The sequence below is a fragment of the Mauremys reevesii genome, linkage group 4, assembly GCF_016161935.1.
Source record: "Mauremys reevesii isolate NIE-2019 linkage group 4, ASM1616193v1, whole genome shotgun sequence".
In the NCBI taxonomy this organism is placed as follows: Eukaryota; Metazoa; Chordata; order Testudines; family Geoemydidae; genus Mauremys; species Mauremys reevesii.
In genome coordinates this window covers 30201883-30222561 of record NC_052626.1, presented here as the reverse complement: position 1 = coordinate 30222561, position 20679 = coordinate 30201883, and the positions used below count along the sequence as shown (strand labels likewise).

Sequence of the window (20679 nt, the reverse complement as noted above, 5' to 3'; positions counted from 1 at the left end):
AGCCAGTCTTCGGGGTACGGATAGATCTGGATAACCCAGAGCCTGAAGTAAGCCACCACCACCGACATGCACTTGGTAAATACCCTCGGTGCTGTCACCAGGCTGAATGAGGGGACTGTAAACTGGTAGTGGTGGGACCCCCACCGTAAACCAGAGGATGCATCTGTGTCCTCAAAAGATTGCTATGTGGAAGTATGCATCCTTCAGAAAGGAACTGGAGGATATAACCCCATTCCACTGTGCTGAGGACCCAGTGGTCCGAAGTTATAGCGGTCCACGCTGGGAGGAAAGGGGAAAGGCAGTCGGAGAACACTGGGAAAGATGGATCTGGGGAATAGTCTGGTAAATCGCCTTCAGGCGCACCCTTAAAATGACCATCTGGCCCCTTGCTTATTACAGGTCGAGCCCAACTGGGCCAAGGATGGAGGTGTGTGGCTCAGGTGGTGCTTGTAACCCTTGGCTTGTTTATGGGGCTGGTCCTGCTGAGGCTGGCACCCTTGGCCCTGAGGCTACTGCGGTTTGAACCGCTTACACGCCGGGGGTGGGATGTAGAGACCCAGGGTTTTCAGGGTGATGTGGGAGTCCTTGAGGCCATGCAACTTGCTGTCTGTTTGCTCAGCAAATAGGGCCCTGCCATCAAAGGGCAGGTCCTGCAATGACTGCTGGGCCTCAGTGGACAGCCAAGAGAGGAGCAGCCAAGAGACTCGCTGCACAGAGATAGCGGAAGCCCTGGTGCGGGCAGCATCAGCAGCATCTGCTGCCGCCTGTAGGACTGCCCTGGCAGCAGTCGTGCCCTCATCGAGGATTGCTCAGAACTCCTTCTTGGAAGCCTCGGGGAGCAACCCTTCAAACTTGGCCATGGCTTACCACATATTAAAGTCATATCAGCCAAGGGTGGTTAGCCACTCTCAACTGAAGGCTGGAAGACGAATAAACCTTACATCCAAAGAGATCCAACCTCCTTGAGTCTTTATTTTTGGGGATGGCCCCAGGTTGTCCTTGCTTCTCCTTATGGTTAACCGCCTCAACCACAAGGGAATTAGGGGCTGGCTGGGAGTATAAGTACTTGTGTCCTTTGGTCAGCACAAAGTACTTGTGTTCAGCCCTTTTACAGATAGAGGCCAGGGAAGAGGGGGTCTGCCTCAGGGCATTAGTGATTCTGGAAACCCCTTCACAAAGGGTTAGAGCCACCCTGGCAAGAGCAGAGGAACAGAGGACATCAAACAGAGTCCGAAGGCTCTTCCAATTCCTCTGCCTGAAGCCCCAGGTTAGAAGTGACCCTCTTCAAAAGTTCCTGGTGTGCTCTGTTGTCATCCTGAGGAACTGGGTAGGGGGTCCCGTGATAGCTTTGCCTGGCAATGACGAAGACAATGCCGGTGCTGCAGGAACTGCCACATCCATTGGTGGTCCAGCAGCTTGCTTCCCTGGGTCCTCCTGGACCTGTGGGGTCTTACTCCCCTAAGTCTTCAGCACCGGAAGTGGACAGGATACCAAGGCCGTTGGCCTCTCTGAGATGCCTGACACCAATCAGGTAGCCTGGGAAGGCTGGGTGAACCCCCAAAGGTTCCACTGATACCATGGCGTCAGCCACTGTGCTTGGGGCCATCGGACAGGTTTTGTTGCTAATAATGTAAATGGCACTGCCAGTACCGGGCTTGTCCCACAGGCAGGGAATTTTGCTCCAAGCCGGAGCTACCAGTGGAGTGATCAGTACCGGGTGACCAGGATCGGGCTGAGTGGTGGCTCTTGTCCAACCGGTGACGGATGCTGTGTCCCAAAACTGACCTGTCAGACTGTCTTGGTTGGGCTCTCGGGGACCGATGGCATTCGGCAGATCTGCGTTGGATACCCGGCAATCCATGCCTCACGCTACTCAACCGGTACCGGGATGTTGAACGGGACCTGGAGCTACTATAGGCCGATTGCTGGGAAGATCGTTCTGAGTAGGACGACCCCCTTCTTGGAGAAAGGTGATGACAGCCCAGCAATTGGCAGTCTCTGGTGTCTGATCGGTCCCGGGAGTTTTTGCCTGGTGGCACATGCCTCAGAGGGTCTACTGGCGAGGTATGCCTCGAGTCCCTCGATTGGTGCTCCCAGTGTTGGGACCAAAGAGGGTTCCACTGAACCTGCCCTTCTAGTCCTGAGGCATGATGGCTTTGGGTGGGCGAACGCTGGTGGGACGTCCCTCTCAATGAGGATCGGTATGCTAAGGTGGGAATACACACATAGGTCCCAATGCAGGTTTTCCCCGAGACTGGGGTACCATGGGAGCCAGTGTGAGCGGCACCAGGAGCGTCAGGATCTCTTGAACCGCTCGAAGAGCTTTGAGCATCGACAGCACCTGAAGCTGGCTAGGGCCTGCACCACTATCCAGGGTCTCAGGCGAAGCATGGGATGGGCTGCACCACTCAACTTGAGCTGGGGCCTGACTTTCCGAACGGGATGTTGAGCTGTCTGGCACCCCCAGCCCTCTCCTGTCCCTTACAGGAGGTAGGAGATCTTGCCCTCCCAGTCTTCTTCCCTGGAGCCGTGGAGTGGGAACATTCTGGCTCGTGGATGGAACTGGCGGAGCATTGTGCATGGAGACCGTAGTGCTCAGTGCGGAGTTGGACTGCTGCTCCAGTGCTGGAGTGCCGACTCCATTAGGAGTGCTTTCAGACAGATATCACACTCTTTCTTCATCCTAGATTTGAAGGACTTGCAGATACGGCACTTGTCACTTACGTGCCCTATGCCTAAGCACCTTAGGCAGCCGGTATGTGGATTGCTGACAGGCATAGGCTGTTTGCAGCGATCGCAGGGCTTAAAGCCTGGGGACCGGGGCATGCCCCGTTCTCCAGCTGAGACCCGTTTGCGACTAATGAAAAGTTGAGAACTACTACTAAGGGTAACTAAGGAACTACTAACTATATACAACTATATTACAGGTTTTCAAAGTTCACAAGAACAGAAAATGAAACAACACTAGACAAAGCAGCAGATGTTCCAGAACCGTCACTGGCGGCAAGAAGGAGCTGGGGGGGGAAGCTGGTGGCGCCACTCCAGGGCCCCCCCGGCGCTGGTCCCCTACGGATACTGCTGAGGGAAAAACTTCCAGCACTGGTGCAAGTGGCAAGCACACACCCCCAATATGGAATAGACATAAGCAATCATTTGAAGAAGTAACCTTTTATTCCTACCCTTTATTTCCAATCTTTTAACCACTTACTGATCCATGAGAGGACCTTCCCTCCTATCTGATGGTTGGCTACTTTGCTTACAAGCCTTTCATGTGGGACCTTGTCCAAGGGTTTCTGAAAGTCCAAGTATACTTTAGCAATTGGATCACCCTGGTCCACATGCTTGTTGACATCCTCAAAGAATTATAATAGATTGGTGAGGCGTGACTTCCCTTTACAAAAGCTGTGTTCTCTTCCCCAACATATCGTGTTCATCTATGTGTCTGATAATTCTCTTCTTTACTATTATTTCAACCAATCTGCTTGATACTGAATTTTGGCTTACTGGTCTGTAATTGCCAGGATCACCTCTGGATCCTTTTTTTTAAAAAAAATCGGCATTACATTAGCTATCCTCCAGTCATCTGGTACAGAGGCTGATTTAAGCAATTGCAGAACTATTAACTGTAGTATATAAGCTATTTCATATCTGAGTTCCATTCAGAACTCTTGGGTGAATACCCTTTCGTCCTGATGTCTTATTACTGTTTATTAGGCTGTTCCAAGGCCTCCTCTACTGACACCTCAATCTGAGAGAGTTTCTGAGAGTTGTCACGTAAAAAGAATGGCTCAGGTGTCGGAATCTCCCTCACATCCCTTGAAGTGAAGACCAAAGCAAAGAATTCATTTAGCTTTTCTGCAATGGGCTTCTTTTCCTTGAGTGTTCCATTAGCAGCTTGATCACCCAGTGGCCCAACTGATTGTTTAGCAGTCTTCCTGATTCTGATGTACTTTAAAAAAATTGCTGTTAGTTTTTGTGTCTTTTGCTAGTTGCGCTTCAAATTCTTTTTTGGCCTGCCTAATTATACTTTTGCACTAGACTTGCCAGAGTTATGCTCCTATTTCCCTCAGTAGGATTTGACTTCCATTTTTTAAAGGATGCCTTTTTTGACTCTAATCACTTCTTTTATTTTGCTGGTAGCCATGGTGACATTTTTTGGTCCTCTTATGCCCCCCCACTTTTTTAAAATCTGGGGCATACATATAGTTTGAGCATCTATTATGTTTTTAAAATGTTTTCATGCAGCTTTGAGGGATTTCACTCTGGTCACGTTCCTTTTAACTAGCTTCCTAATTTTTCTGCATTTCCCTTTTTTGACATTTGGTGCTACTGTGGCAGGATTTCTATGCATTCCCTCCCCCCCTTTCAAGGATGTTATATTTAATGACATTATGGTCGCTATTACTGAGCTGTTCAACTATATTCACCTCTTGGATCAGATCCTGTGCTCCACTTAGGACTGAAACAAGAATTAATCAGCACAGACATTACAGAGATATGTTACTAGACAGATGTAGGGAAGTTTATGCTGGCTGCAGAAATGAATATAGAAATTAAATATGGATATAATGTGTGTTATACTTCTATGGAGTCTTCCACCTGAGGAGCTAGAGTGTTTTACAAACTTTAATGCTATCATCTTCTCAGAGAGTTTAGAAGCTGTCTCTATTTTACAGGTGAGGAAACTGAGGGACAGAGAGGTTAAGACTAGCACTTTCCAAAGCAGTCTCTAATTTTGGATACTCTGCTTTAGCCAGAAAGGCTAGGATTTTCAGAGGTGCCCAACACAAGTCCACTAAAGTCAGTGGGAACTACCTGTGCTTTGAACCTCTGAAAAATCAGGCCCTAGTCATCTACAGCTGGGCTCCCAATTTGTGACACCCAACACTAGTGGCCACTTTTGAAAGTTTGTCTCTTAGTGACTTGCTGATGTCATGAGGCAAAGGAAATTGTGTCTCACTAATCTCTTAGAATTCTGAGCATGTCAAAATATTGGATGAAGGAAAACCAGCTGACAATTTATTTAGACTTCCAAAAAGCTCTGCTAAAGAAATTTAGCAGGCAAGGGGTGAGGGGCATAATATTGTCATGGATCAAAACCTGGCTAGGAGACAGAAAGCAAGTAGGATTAAATGATATTATCATGGCAAAAGGTTAACAGCAGTGCATCATTGTTGTATGGTAGGTACCATGTTGTTTAATATACTAATGATATGGAAAGGGGGTGAGCAGTGAGGTAGCTAAACTTGTAGATTACCCAAAGTTACAGTATTTCCAATAAGGGTCCAAAAATCATAGATCAGCCCCCAAAAATCATGAGATCAGCCCCCAAGTTATGAGATCATTATATAGATAGATATAGATTGTTTTTTGTCTTTTTTTATTACTCAACTCCCTCTCCACTGGGGGTGTCTGACAAGTTATGCAGATGGGTCAAGACACAAGATGAACTTCTCTACAGTTAAGTTGTGCTCATGAATACCCACGTTTGTAGTGGAGAGGCTCATTTCATATGACTGGTGGTCAGCCTTCTGGCTCAGTTGATTTTGGTCACTATCATATTTCACACTAAGTGTGCCAAGGAGGCAGAGCAAGGCTGCTGACAAAGAAACACCTCAGGGTAAAAGCTTTGGTTCATCAGCCAGTATGGAATCCCCATCATTGGAAATTTTTAAGAACAGGCTAGACAAACATTTGTCAGGGATGATCTAAGTTGACTTGGGTCCTGCCTCAGCAGAGGAGGATGGACTAGATGACCTCTTGAGGTCCCTTCAAGCCCTATGTTTCTATGATTCTAGTCTGAAGAGGGTCTATCTGCTGAGGACAAGAGGAGAACTGAGCATTCTCCAGCTAACCAGCTCCCTTTAGAGAGGGAATTACATAACATAAGTTTTTATTTTTCTGTTTCCATGTGCTGACAGGAGTGTATAACACCCACTGTCTGGGCTGGTCATAAGTACAGTCGAGAAACCTATTTCCAGAAAAATGGAATGGGTGTATTCCCTAGTGGAATTTCTGCAATACCACTTTCCACTGCCTTTTCAATCTGCCCTTCACACTCACCACTCTGGTTAAAATCTGATATAAAGAGCTGCACAAAGGAAACCATTTGCAGTACACAACTACTTTTATTCATCTAAAAAAAATGTAGCACCATCTACTGACACTTTACCTATTTACATATATTACAGCAGAGCAGCAGCTCTGCTCAAGTTAAGGTTGAGGTATTGCTTTCTGTTTAAAGGTTGACTAGTCTAAGTTCTCTAAAATCTGCACACTTACTCGGAATGTCTAAACATTTGCTGTGCCTCCTGGAGGAGGGTTATTAGTACATATCTGGGGTTATTTGAGCAAGGTATTTTCAAGATACACTCTCCTAAAAACATCACTTTACAAAACTAACTCATTCTTTCCCCCTTTTTTATTGGGGGGGGGCACATACCTGGGGTTGGAAGTGGAACTATGGCTCTAATTGTTCCTCAACCCCTGAAAACTAGGCAATACAGAGTTAAGCTACACAACTGTGCAATGCTGCCCTCTTTGAGCAGGCCCCAACACACTCATGACACACATACTATCACTATGTTCTTGCAGATACTACAGAACATTCAAGAAATAGGGCACATGAGCACTGTAGGACAGAATCTAACACCTTTAATTTGTAAGGCAAAACTTGTGTTTTGGTCAGGTGTACTCAAGAGAAGCCACTTACCCCTACATTACACTCAGTGAGTCTCCTCAACAGAAAAGCTCACACTTGTTAAATTGTATAACCTCTTCATCCCCTTTTATAATTCTTCACCTTTACCTACAGGATTTCATCTAACACTATACTTTCAGTAACCCATCATTGAACCCACAGACCATTCTCATCTTTAATGTCCCATGGTAGTTTGTTAACCTTTACCTCACCCTTACTGAACTATTCCCAGCGGCTACTGCCAGCTCCAGAAGGGCAAAATTAAGGTTTCCTGGTTTTCAGAGGTCTAAGTTTAACTAAACTCGATATTTTGGAAGGATGAAATACCCCTAGGCAACCTCAACTCCGCATTAACTAAGTTTTTGTTTGTGAATACAGACACAGGACACTCCCCTAACAACTCCTGCCCTGACTCAAAGCTTAGAAGCCTTCTTGCTTCTTTTCCAAACAATGTTTAAAAATGAGGCATTTTTCTCATGAAGACAAATCAAAGCATTTAAAACAAGGGTTTTGGAAACACTGATTTTATCACCCATTCCCTCTCAAAAACTACATGTACAGAGGTACACACTACACAAGTGTGTTTAATTTCATTTCCCAGTGGACACACATGCAAACTAACCACTACTGGAAAGCTCAGCAGTCAGGCCAAGCACTGATTGACTATAGAGACTGAATCACAGCACCCTCTCTGACCCATAAAAGTGGTCCTCTCCAGGACTGAGGCAAGTTGGCAAGGCACTGAGGGAATACCATGGAGTCAATGCTGTTCTTGTTCAGTGGATAGGCTCAGTATGTCACTCTTTACAGCTTTCAATCTGGCACCTTTAACAAGCATTTAATATACAGATATAATGAGTTCTGAGTCTCACAAATCTAGTACAAGTACCTCAGCTGCACTTCACTTGTTATATCTAGTTTACAGAATAGTCAGACTTCAAATATTGTAGAAACAGGCAGAGCATGGAGAAGGGCTGTTTTCAAGTGTTTCTAATGATCTGGATGAAGTTTTCTTTGGCTGTATTATAAAAGCAAATATTCTGCTAAACAGACCCATGATGAGGTCCATCTTTCTCTAGTAAGTTTCTTCTGCTAAGGTTTTGAAATTAGAAATATAGCTTGAGACTACAGCTGCATGAATGTGAAAGCATTCTGATGGGTTGCAAAATACTCACTTGGAGAAAATGATTAATTTTTTTCGTGGAAAGACTACTCACAGGTTGTATGCATTGTATTATATTACAGATGCATCTGTCTTTTCTAACCACTCTCTTAAACAGTGATGCATATCCTAAAAACATGACTTTTTGGTCTTGTAATAACTGGCAAAGGAGATTTTTTTTAAAGGGAGCTACCCATCTTCTGTAATATTTTGAAGTCAGATCTAAAATCATTAGCTGGATAGAAAAAAAAAAGTTTACCTGATGTGATAAGATGTATTTTTATATGTGTATATATTAAAGTGCTTTTTTTTTCATTTGTAGAAAGCACATGAATTCTCCCCAAATAAATAATTTTCTTTAGTATTGCTAGATTAGTTTAGCAGACTCAAGAATCACATAGGCCAGAAAAGATAAGTGTCCTTTTAGAGAACCATGCAGTTTCATCACCCCTGCCCCCTCCACATACAAAATAGCTGGCTCTGATTGTTGTTGATCAACATTCTCAACCTCGCTAAGTCACATCCTTGCCAATTTGTGGCTTGGACTCCTTAACATGTTTCTCTGTAACTATTAGTACTCCAAAACATTCACTGTCTATTCTGTTGTGTTCTACTGCACCTTGCTTGTAACTTTTACCAATGCCATAAAAATAGGATCTAAGAAAACACAAAGAAAAATGCAATCAGCTGATGGTCAGCACTAAACATTTCTTCAAAACAGGGGTTTAAGTTCCAATTGCAGGTTGGATTTCTTCAGAGCAACTGTTCAGTAGAAAAAGGACATTAGAAATATATGTGTGAGGGCTCTCTTGTGCAGGGTCACACTATTTCTTCTTGGGACCCTTCCTGTTCAATGTGTATTTGAGGTCACTAAAGGAGATTTTGAGGTATTTAGGGTTGTAGTGAAATCTTTATGTAGATCACACTCTGTTCTACATGATCTATATACTCTGTCGTCTTTTTGCTTTCCTAATACCTGGCAGGAGATTGAGGCTTGGATGAGAACAAACTGTCTGGGGCACAATCCAGAAAAGATAAGAGGATGTTGGCTGGTTGTGAGAGTAGATGGCAGAGGTTTTGTCTTCCTTTTGTCAACTGATGGCAGCTTTGACGTCCTGTTGGATCCATCACTGTTCCTAGGATCTTAGATGAAAGTTGTGGCCTGGAGTTCATTTCTTCATCTGATGTCTTCTATCTCTCTCAAGCCTCTATCACTTCCAAATTAGACTATGGCAATGTGCTTTACTTTGGGCTATCCTTTAAGACTACTAAGAACTTCTTGGTGGTGCTACATGATGCGGGGACTTAGTTTAGAAGTTGCCTGTTGCAACTGCAGAAGTCAGCTGGGGGTACTTTGGTCTTCAATTCCCAGCGTTCTTCTCTTGAAGGCTTGTAGCTGGGCAGTCTTAAAAGACAGATCCCTAGCTGTGGAATTTGTTCCTTGTTGCAGTCTGTCAGCCCAACTTCTGCAATTTGAGAACAGGAGGTAGGATTAATCAGTTTATATAGGCGTTTTCCCAATATCAATGTTTCAGTCAGGGTTTTTTCCCCAAGCAGCAGATTTGGTGGCTATAAAGATGAATATTTTATTATGTTTATTATCAGCAAACATGAATATAGTTTTAAATCTAGGAAGGTGATGACTGCCAAGTTGGCTAATATGGAAATAGCCTGTAGCTGGATTTGAGGGTTGATGAAAATGAGACATACAGATGAATTTATTTTTCCTGGATTCATGAAGGCAGACCTTCAGGGACCATGCCACTGATTACATATATTTTTATACTTGATAGTTCACTGCAAGGACTGCTGCTGACACTTAATATTGCCAAAACTTTTTTAGTCCCAATATGTGCCCGCAGAGAAGAACTTGTGACTTTGTGTCAGTTAGGACTAGTGATGTACAAGATGGCTTTTCTTCACTTCCATCCTCTGGTAAGGATGCATCTTTTCTTCCTTGGCCACAAGAAAACCCAATTATTATCCTTTCACCACTCCACATATCCCAGTTGCATGAAGGCACCAAGAGGATCTCTTCAGTCTCTATGATTATGGTGGTTGCTTTGGCAGGATCTATATCTTCTGCATCTGCAACCAGGAAAGTCATGCTGACTGTGGCAGCAGGATATGTCCTCATCTTCTACTGGTGCAGGGAGCACTGTGAAGGGTGTATTTTCAAAGCCAGATGGAAAAAGCTAGAACTGTGGTAGGAGAAAGACAGGATTGGGGAAAAATAGTAGACAGCGTCTTTTCAGAAAAAGAAGGAGGTGGCCAAGGAAATTATGCAGTCACAATAGTAACCCTTTGTTTACACAGTTGTTATAGGCACATATAGCAGCAAGTTTGAGTCAAAGGATGAATGTCTTTCTTCTAAGGGAATCTCCCTTTTTTTAAAAAAAATAGGCCTAATTTCTACCCATCATGTAAACACTCCATTTGAGTGTTAGCTTAAAATATCATCAGTGGATTCACTCTTTTCCTAGATTAAAAACAATACCATCAAGCAGATAACTTTGTGGCACAGCTCTCTATAGGATCAAGTAGGGGGGAAAAAGGGTATAAAACAGTCAAATCAAAATGTCTGCTGGCAGAGAGGGAAGTTTACAAATAAGTATCCATTTTGCTTGCTTACAGAGGTCTGAAAATTGAGGAAACATAAGTGTTACTGTGAAATTCACAATAATATTAATGAGTTGTCCATCAAAGACCAAGAGAGGGTCACCTCTCAAAGCCAGTAAAACATGGGCTGCCAGAAAATTCTGAGCAAAAATGCCATTAAATCCCATCAAGACTGTGAGAAGCCATTCAATAAGAATCTTACACTGGCTGTGAACAAATTCATTAAAAGAGTGAGCTCAGAGTTGATACAAACAACAGATGTAAATCCTTAAAAAAATAAAAATTAAGAGTCTATGTCACATGCGCCAGTTAAGGAAGCACAGAACAATACCCAATCACTCAATGTGGGCACTTACTGGATGATAAATGTCCTCTTGTATTTATGTCTAATTAATATTTACCTTTATTTCAGCAAGCACATTCATTTATTTGATCAATTGCTTTTACTTCTTTTGTTTGATCAAATCGGCAAGTGTTAGTAATTTTGTCAAATTACCATTCTAAAAGATCAACTAATACAGCCAGCATAGAAAAGCCATATTTTCTCTGATGTTACTTCCTCTTTTATCCCTAGCTATTATTAATATATCAGTTTTCTGGGGCACTAAATTATTTGATACAAAAAGTATTCCACTGATTACACATTTAAGGTTTCTAAATCTTAACTGCAAAAAAACCCAAAAAACCCCAACCCTGTACTTAAGTGTAAGTTTGTAGCAATTGCATGTAATAGTTCACCCAACATATCACATTTGTGCTGCTGTAAACAACATGTGCAAGTTATTTTTTTTAAATAAAAGCCAGCAGCTGTTTTGCTAATTTTTTTCATTGTGCATCATACATTGCCAACTTACATGTATCATTTTTGTTGTTAGCTATAAAGCTTTGCAATGCTGCAAAAAAATGGAAAAGTATGTACATTAATACAGCATAATGCAGCACAAAACAAATGCCACAATCTGTAGATTTTCACCTTACAGATATTCACTTATTTAACAGCTAATAAGGATTTTAGTAACTATCAGGTGTGGCAAAATAAGACATCTCATGCTGTAAAGACATATAAAAATATACCAGAATTTTTTAAAATGTTTAAAGACATTTATATGTACAGAATTCAATTTCTCAATTTGCATTTGATATTTAGGGATTTCCAAAAAGTGCACTTTGATGAAAGGAAGACTTTGAACATACAAATAAAACCAAGAGAGTTACATTCTGATAAACATAAATCTAAGTTGAGCTCGGCTTTCAAAATTCTTTTTATAAATACTTCTTGTTCTTCTAAATTTAGGCCCTGCATGAATTTGTGCAATTGATTCTTTAAGCTGTCATTTCTGTTTCCACAGCAAAGTTTTTTTCTCCACAGTAAATTAAAAATTCGCATTTTTTCTTAAATAAAAGTTTAATGACATTTTGTTACAGCTAAATCTTCTCTCAAACTGGGACTGTAAGATACCTAGAAAGCCACAACACATAATTAAACAAATGTGTATTAAACATATTAAATTATTTATTGCAACTGACTGAAGATATAAGTCTTGAACTTTAAGACAGTGGTAAAGTAGCAACTGAGCTACCTGGAAAACTGTGGTCACAACAGTGTCAGAACTTAACTACAAAACTTCCAAGAAGCTTGTAACTAGGCTTGGCAGGATTCAATTTTTTTTAAATAATTTCAGTGCATAATATTGATGTTTCTTTTTAAGCATTGTTTTCGATTTGTATTGATTTAAATTTTCTGAGTTGCATGAAATTATGGGTTTAAGCATTTTCCCCACTTTTAAACATTTTAAAAATTTCAGTTGTGGGAAATTAGGGGGATGGGGAGTCAGAATTATTTAATGACTGTAGATGCTGAGATTCAAAGAGTTATAACTTGTCAACATATGTGAAAATATACAAATTAAATATTCTTATATCAACATATACTTATTTTTACTAATCAACTCCTAGTCCATTTGTAATCAGCCTAATTCAGAAGTCTAAATCACGGGGTTTTGAGTCCAATAAGTTCTCAAGCAGTGTTTTTCTTACTTTGCCTATCTGTAAATTTCAATTATCACTGATGAGACATTTTATTTTCATCGGGTTTGCGTGTAAACAGTGAAATAGACATTTACCAATATTTACTGATAAACTTATCCTTCTTCCAAGCCTACTTATAACGTGAAAGAAACATATATGAGTTAAATTACATTTTGTTTGGTACTAATAATGCAACTGTATCAGTCAACCATTGCTTTATAAATTCTTCTTTCAAGTAGCCTGCCTTGTTACAAATTATTAGTGAAAAATCATTGTCAAGTGCATAAATTATCAAGAAGGTAAATGAGATGCAGATTATGAGTTGCCATTTGACTTGGTTGTGTCCACCTAGATTGCACTCACTATGCAGCTCTTCCTGTGGGAAAGGAGATTCGGGGGACACAGTCAAATAAAAAACGTAAAATCTAGTCCATTAAGAAAAAGTGAAAAGAAGTTTCAAGGACTGCTCCTGCTCCTAAGCCCCACAGACAATTTGTGATTTTATACTCACCTTTTTGCTATGTAAAATGTTTCTCCCCTGCCACTACTATGGGAAAGACCCACACAAATAACAGGAAAAACTGATTAACTAATTGACTGTAAATATGGGAAACAGACTATGTACAAAGAATCATTAAATGCACAAAGTCAATAAAGAGAAAAGATCAGAAGATATTTTCACTAATCTTTCAGTAACAGCAATCTTGGGCATTACTTACAATAGCAGCAGGAAGTGTGATTAAGTCAGCTCAGTCCTTTCTTTACTCTCTAGTGGCTAAATAATGGACTGAACAGTATTATTTCCCAAGGAGGAATGCAGTGGGGGAAACACAGTCCCTCTAAACAGATAGTCCCAAGCCTACAGAAGCAATCTCTGCAATTCCAGGGGCTTATTAGAATTTGATACATTTTCCTTTCTCCAAGGGAAACATGAATTAGGGACTCTGACATTTCCTGCCTATTTTTCCCCCGCCCAAGTTTTCCAGAGGATGGGAAGATTTAGGTGGCAGTTACCAAGCTATTGCATAACAGACCTGATCTAAAGTCCAATGAAGTCAATGGTCCTAATACACATTATTTCCGTTAGCTATGAAGCTAACTTGTTTCACTTCTGTGCATTTTAAGTTCTATATAATTTTAAAAAATCAAGATGACTTTTTTGTGAAAAATAGTAATCAGCCAAAATGTGGCTGTCAACCACTAAATTCAGGAGACAGCTGCCAGCACGTGTCCACCTGTATTATTAATCTGTAAAATACATTATTTTTAAAAGGCAAACATTTCTGTCTATATCAGCTCATCAAAAGGATTTTATTCAAAGTGATTGCTCACCCTGAAATAAATATAATTACACGTATATAAGAGATTGCACAGATACACCACATGGTTTAAACTTTCTTTAGAGTCTTTTGGACAAAAAATAACCATTCCATGATGGTGGTTTTCCAATGACAATACACATTTTAAGTAACCTACCTGAATATTCTCAACAAAGGTATCCAAAAATTTAATAGGAATTTAAAATTTAGTTCTTATACAACATAATACTTGCTTTCATAAATCAAATATGCCTACTGACCTTTCAGAAATCAAATTTCAAATGACTTGAATGCATTCACTAATTTATCCATAATAGAGATTTTATAACAGATACTAGTGATCTGAAACAAAAATTCAACATGATTGATCTGCTTCTAAATTTGCCTTAACCTTCCATTTCAAATCCATAAAACTCTGCTACATTGGGGAATGTCATTATTGTATGAAAGTGATTCTGAAGTTGAATTCTTCGTGAAGATGGAGTAACAAATTGAGAAACTTTTCTAGAGAACAGTTTAAAGGAAATGAAGGGATGTTACCATTTTATCTATATATAAATAAAGAAAAGTTTTGTTGCATTCATTATTTTGACAGATTTGATACAAGATTCTGTGATTAATTTTATTTAAACATAACTCTCGCAACAATTTAAACTAAGGGTACGTAATGAAAATGGAGAGGATTAAAGGCTGACAGTTCTAATATAGAACTTGCACAATAATCACCTTTAACACCGACTAAACAAGGAATGGCATAAACAGGATTAGAAACTAGACATTTTTAAACGAAGCAGCTTTGTTGCAGATTTTAACTGTTTTTCTAAGAAGGTTAGTTTTAACTTTCAGTATGCAATTCAATACTTTATCTGCAACATGTAGTATAAAGTGTACAAGTCATCACAGCTAAATTTACATAATTGGCTTTGGCTCTGGCCTTATATAGACCTATTTACAAATCTGGGATAAGTAAACATCTATTTACCTAAATTCTATACATATGTTCAAACTTTAAACCTGTTTCAAATCAAATCCTGCACGATAAAAGTCTTTTAAATATACATCTTAAACCATTACAGTACTGCAGCATGTGTGTATATATATTAAAATTCCCATGGATCTGTTAAATTCTCCATTGATAGCTATTCATCACATGGAAGTTTTTAGGGAAAAAAAAAAATCAAAGATATTCTCCAACTCCTTTGTTTCCAGAATTAACACCTTGGTGCCTGTGGTTTTGGATTGCCATAAGCAGCTATTAGACTGGGAAAAATATAGCTCCTGGTGCAAAAAGGATTGATGTGCCTCAAAGTGGCCCAAAATTTGGGGTGCAACTTATCCTCTTATTAAGAGAGGGATATGTTTTTACGTAAATATAGTTGGGTAACTGCAAGTATTTTTGTCGTCTCCAATAATCAAGCTCCTACATGCTTCCCTACCTCCTCCTTTGGAATTTGCGTCATGAATGGGCACCCCAAATATTATTCTATATTAATTTTGGTTGGAAATATTAATTAATTTGGAGTGGTGCTTCCTCACATGCCCATTGTCAATAACAGATTGTGCTCTTTGACAAACTGACCCCAATACCAAAGAGTTAATATTGCTGTTGCACTCCTGAAACAACTCAGAATACAGCTAGTGTTTATGAGTCCTACAGTTTGTTTTGCAATTCTACAACTGAGATAGAATAAATTCTCTCCAGTTTAAAACCTACCTCAGAACCAATATGAACAAAGAGGGCAGTTATTCCTGTGACTCCTACAATTTCCAAAGCACGGTTTAGTTCATAATTAAATTTAAAGAAAAACCAAGTACATCTGCAAACAAGTACAGAGCTTTTTACAAAAGGCCTCTTTGTGATCAATTATATAAAATATAGAGTTCTCATTTTTCTTAAAGTGCTATCATCATCAATATTGATTCAGAATCATCTATTGTTTCAAGAGGTCTTTTAGTACAGCACCAGCACTGGCATCAGGCAACACTGGCAGTGGTGTAAAAGTAGGCAATGCATCAGAAATAGGTTTCATAAGCAGATGCCCTGATCCACCAGCTCCAAGAGAAGTGGGGGTGATTAGGGGCACTGCTGCAGATCGGGGTGCCAAGAACGGATTCGCATCTGGTCTTCTACTGGTTCCCGAGCCTGTAGTTTCTGAGATTTAAAAAAAAACAAAAAAACAAACAAAAAACCACACACACATTAGAAAACATTTACAATCCACCAATTTTCAACGCATTTGTGTAGAAAGCAGATTACCCTTCAACTCCTCCTCCTTCGTTGCATCAAATTCAATCTTCTTGCCCTACACTTCAAGGCCTTTCACAACTCTGCATCCTCTCTACTTATCTACTTTATTATTACATCCCACTGGTAAAATTATGCTAGCTTTGATTGCCCATATATCAACTTCTCACAATCTGCCCCTTTTAGACAAAACTCCTGCCCATACTAGCTTTTGTCCAAGTCATTTCAAATTCAGTATAAAAATTATCTCAGTCCCAGATAAAACTAGGGCCCTACCAAATTCATGGCCATGAAAAATGCATCACCGACTGTGAAATCTGATCTCCGCTGTGAAATCTGTCTAGTGTAGGGGAGGGGCAGGGCTGGGGCTCCTACAGTACACCATGCTCCAGTTGCTAGTCATGGCCAGGCTGGGGAGGGATGGGACTTTCTCTTCCCCAGCAGAGGCCATTCCTGGGACTGGGTCAGATCCACCTCCGGGAACCTCCCAGCTGCAGGAAGCTCTGTGGCTGCTGACTGGGAGCCCAGCTCTGAAAGCAGCACCATAACCAGCGCGGAAGTGAGGGTGGCATGGTATGGAATTGCCACCCTTTCTTCTGCGCCCCCGCCAGTAGCAGTACAGAAGTGAGGGTGGCAATACTCAGGGCCGGTGCAAGGATGTTTCACGCCCTAGGTGAAACTTCCACCTTGCGCCCTCCCCCATCCCCGAGCCCCCACCCTGAAGCGCCCCTCCCCCTTGCAGCTCCCCTCCGCCCTGAGGTGCCCCCCTTGCAGCAGCTCCCCACCCTCTGCCCTGAGGCCCCCCCCCACGCCCCAGCTCACCCCTGCTCCGCCTCCACCCCGAGCACGCTGTGGCTGCTTCACTTCTCCTGCCTCCCAGGCTTGCGGCGCCAATCAGCTTAGGCGCCGCAAGCCTGGGAGGCGGGAGAAATGAAGCAGCCACGGCGTGCTCGGGGAGGAGGCAGGACAGGGGTGAGCTGGGGCGGGTAGTTCCCCTGCGTGCCGCAAGGGGAACTTACTTGCTGCAGGCAGCCCTCCCCAGCTCCCTCCGCCTAAATGCCGGCAGCGACTGGGGCGGCCGAAGATCCAGCCGCCGCAGTCACTGCCGAAGAAAATGTCGCCCCCCAAATCCTAGTGCCCTAGGCGACTGCCTAGGTCGCCTAAATGGTTGCACCGGCCCTGGCAATACTGTGACACCTCCTATAATAGCATACCATACCATGCCACCCTTACACTTCTGTGCTGCTGCAGGTGGCGGTGCTGCCTTTAGAGCTGGGTGCCTGGCCAGCAGCTGTTGCTCTCCCGCTGCCCAGCTCTGAAGTAGTGCAGAAGTAAGGGTGGCAATACCATGAGCTCCCCTACAATAAATAGCCTTGTGACCCCACCCATGATCCGCTTTTGTGTCAGGATCCCCAGGGTTACAACACTGACATTTCAGATTTAAATAGCTGAAACCATGACATTTATGATTTTAAAAATCCTATGACCCTGAAATTGACCAAAATGGACTGTGAATTTGGTAGGGCCCTAGATATAACCTATGTTTTTCCTTTGTGTTCAGCTATCAGAGGGGGAAGCAGGCAAAAGAAAAGTATATATATCAGGTTTATAGTGGAAACTAAGTTGCTAATGCCACTCCATAATAATTCAGTAGTTTTGTTTTTTTTAAAAAGGATCTTTTATCACACAACTGGATCAAACTCCTATAAATATAGCAAGGCTACTCAAGTCCTTTTGCATTGGTATGGGATTTACATCCTTATCTTATGCTTCTTCCATATGGTATATCTCTAGCAACTGAAAACTTAGATACCAAAACCAAAACAATTAAGGGATATAGCATGGGTGTCTGGTTTTATAACGGAACAATATGGTTCCTCAATGAATAAAGGACCTCAGAACTTAGTTTTTCCAGACTAGGAAAATGGGCTTTTGCCAGATAAAATAGGGTACCCTGCCTATATTATTATAAATGACAAGAGTACAAAGAAATATGAAACCTAATTTAAGTTTATTGAAAATAATACTTTCAGAGATAAGCTGATACGGCAAATTGGAAATTCTTTCTTTATGTTTCTCCAATTTACTTGTGGCTTGAAAAAGTTATTTAAATCTTAATATTGCAGCTTACAATTGTTGAAATTTTAATTTAAAAAGGCTCTATGATCAGCAACAGTTGGCATCTAAAGATGAAGTCCTAAAAAGCATATTAAAAAAAAATCATTCCATATGCAGAACTCTGATTAATTAAATTAAAGACTTGATCCTACAAGGTGCTGAGCATCCTAAACATGTATTACTCAGCAGCATGTGCTCAGTGTCTTACAGGATCAGAATCTAAAGGAAAGTCAATTGATATTTTTGCACATACCTGCTAGGAAGTATTTCAAGTACAGGCATAATTGTTAAAGTATTCTGACTTTACCAACACGGAGAACAAATTAGAGATCCTTTCTCAGATCAAAAAATCAATCTCCGATTAGCTCACATTTTTAAACAATCTGCTAGTTTTAGCCTAATACTTAGGAAGTGAACTGGTGTTACACATCACAAACCATCATAAGCTTGGCATTCTTAGCTCTATGAGACCCAGGCTAAACAGCAGGGATGCTGCGGATCAGGACTAGAGAGCACAGACATCACCACATGCAGGGAAGATTAACTACCATCTGTCTGGCTCTAGTGCTGGCTCTCACCATCAAAAGCAATATATTCACTCAGAGATTAAGGGGACTTTTTTGGGGATGGGCGAAGGGGGAAACAGAATATCAAAGGGGTCTAAGGGAGCTAGGAGCTTAACTCATGTATGCCCTTTAGAAAATCCCATCAGAATGAAAGGACGGACGGACCCACACAGTTTCTCTCTCCCTTTAGATTTAACCCAGAACTTCAAATTTTCCACCAAGATATGGTGTTACCTGTATGGCTGCTGGATCTGGTACTACTAGGATTACAAATTCCTGCTGCTCCTAAAGGTTTCATGTCATGAACAGAGAGCGTGGGTAGGGGAAGGTTTGGACGTGATTCTGTTTCAAGGAACTTCACAAACAGTTCTGAAAAAGACTAGAAAGAACATGCCCACTAATTAGAACATTTTCAATAATTTTCTTTAACTGATAACTGCTTCTGGACCAGAATTTAGAAAGAAAGACTGGTCCTGAAAAGATCTGTACTGGCCTGCAAGAATTTTTCTAGCCCTAAGGTCACAAGAAATCAGACTTTAACATGCGGTGATCAAGGAATTTATTTAAAAAATATCAGTTAACCTTCAGTGACACAGCAAAAATATAATTGGAAATTATTAAAGTTTTAAAGATAACATTTGTACCTCCACCATCAAAGTCGGATTGTTTTTTGAATCCCATGATGCTACTGACATCATAAGCAGTATAACATGGACACAGGAATATTGTCACCCAAGTTACAACAGCTTAATAAAGAGGAGAAAATGTAAGATTTTTTTTTTAAAAAGGCCATTACTTTCTCCACTTTGTTTATCTGACACACTATGCCATGGATATGAGACTGCTTATGATGTCAGCAAAAGCACAGTACTCAGACTTTGCTAGGAGAATAAGCACTGCAGATACAAAATTATTAATCTTCCTCTTTATGCCTGTGAAACTACTAAGACAATTTACATTATTAGCAAACACACTGGGAAAAAACATTTTCTAAATTAAATTAATTGACATCTACACCTTAAAAATCACAGCTCTGGCTGGTGGCTTACTTTATTACTCCACTTCATTGCTTGTGTCATTTTAAGTAGCCAATATCCTCCCATAAGCTTACAGTTAGAGATTAACGCTTTACATAAATTCTCCAACATTTTTATTCTGTGGCACGGTGAACAAAAAACAACTTCCAAACCCTCTTATTGCTCACTGCTTGATTCTCAAATATGTTCCATTCTGCTGATCACCAAGAAAGACTCCAGTCTACTGGAGGTGGGGGCGGAGTGATAGCTCAGTGGTTTGAGCATTGGCCTGCTAAACCCAGGGTTGTGAGTTCAATCCTTGAGGGGGCCACTTAGGGATCTGGGGCAAAAATTGGTCCTGCTAGTGAAGGCAGGAGGCTGGACTCAATGACCTTTCAAAGTCCCTTCCAGTTCTAGGAGATTGGTATATCTCCACTTATTATTATTACTACAGTGTCAGAATCACCACTTTATAAAACTTGAAAAGTGGCTGCTTTCTCAAGAACTTCTGAATCTAAGACCAATGACATACAGCACAGAAAAGCTAGGAATTCCAGCTTTCAAGTTAAAATTGAAAGGAGGGTGGGGGGTCTTTGGGGAAAGGGAAGGACAAAATTGTAATCAAAGTATGATTTCATGGTCTTATATCCTGAAGCCTGCTGAAGACTCCCAGCTTTCAAATAATGCATTTAACCTCTAGTTCTGAAGGTTCACACAATAAAAGTCCCTGGTGGACAATGATGTCATCAATCCCTAGAAGAGCTGTAATATTTTGGTAGTAGCCCAGCACTTAGCATGGACCTCAGGCCAGTATGACTTTTAACCTCCTGTTTATTACTGGTTTAAAAAAAATGTTGGAAAACTAAGTAGTTGCACTAAGAACACAAGTAATTTAAGATCTATTAT

The 20679-nt window shown here is 41.1% G+C and overlaps 2 protein-coding genes across 3 annotated transcripts in view; both read right to left on the bottom strand.

The window, feature by feature from the left end:
• FBLN5 (fibulin 5) overlaps window positions 1–11367 on the bottom strand; it is a 74856-nt gene extending 63489 nt beyond the window's left edge. Inside the window, exon 1 of the mRNA XM_039537136.1 lies at window positions 11336–11367. Coding sequence (XP_039393070.1) covers window positions 11336–11344 — 9 coding nt within the window. The 5' untranslated portion in view covers window positions 11345–11367. The remainder of the gene's footprint in view (window positions 1–11335) is intronic.
• Window positions 11368–13799: 2432 nt separating this feature from the next.
• Window positions 13800–20679, bottom strand: part of TRIP11 (thyroid hormone receptor interactor 11) — an 83149-nt gene continuing 76269 nt past the window's right edge. For both annotated transcript variants that reach the window (XM_039537135.1, XM_039537134.1), the window contains exons 20-21: window positions 18992–19136; window positions 13800–15980 (exon numbers count right to left, since the gene is read on the bottom strand). In XM_039537135.1, the coding sequence (XP_039393069.1) occupies window positions 15760–15980; window positions 18992–19136 (366 nt within the window). In that variant the 3' untranslated portion in view covers window positions 13800–15759. The remainder of the gene's footprint in view (window positions 15981–18991; window positions 19137–20679) is intronic.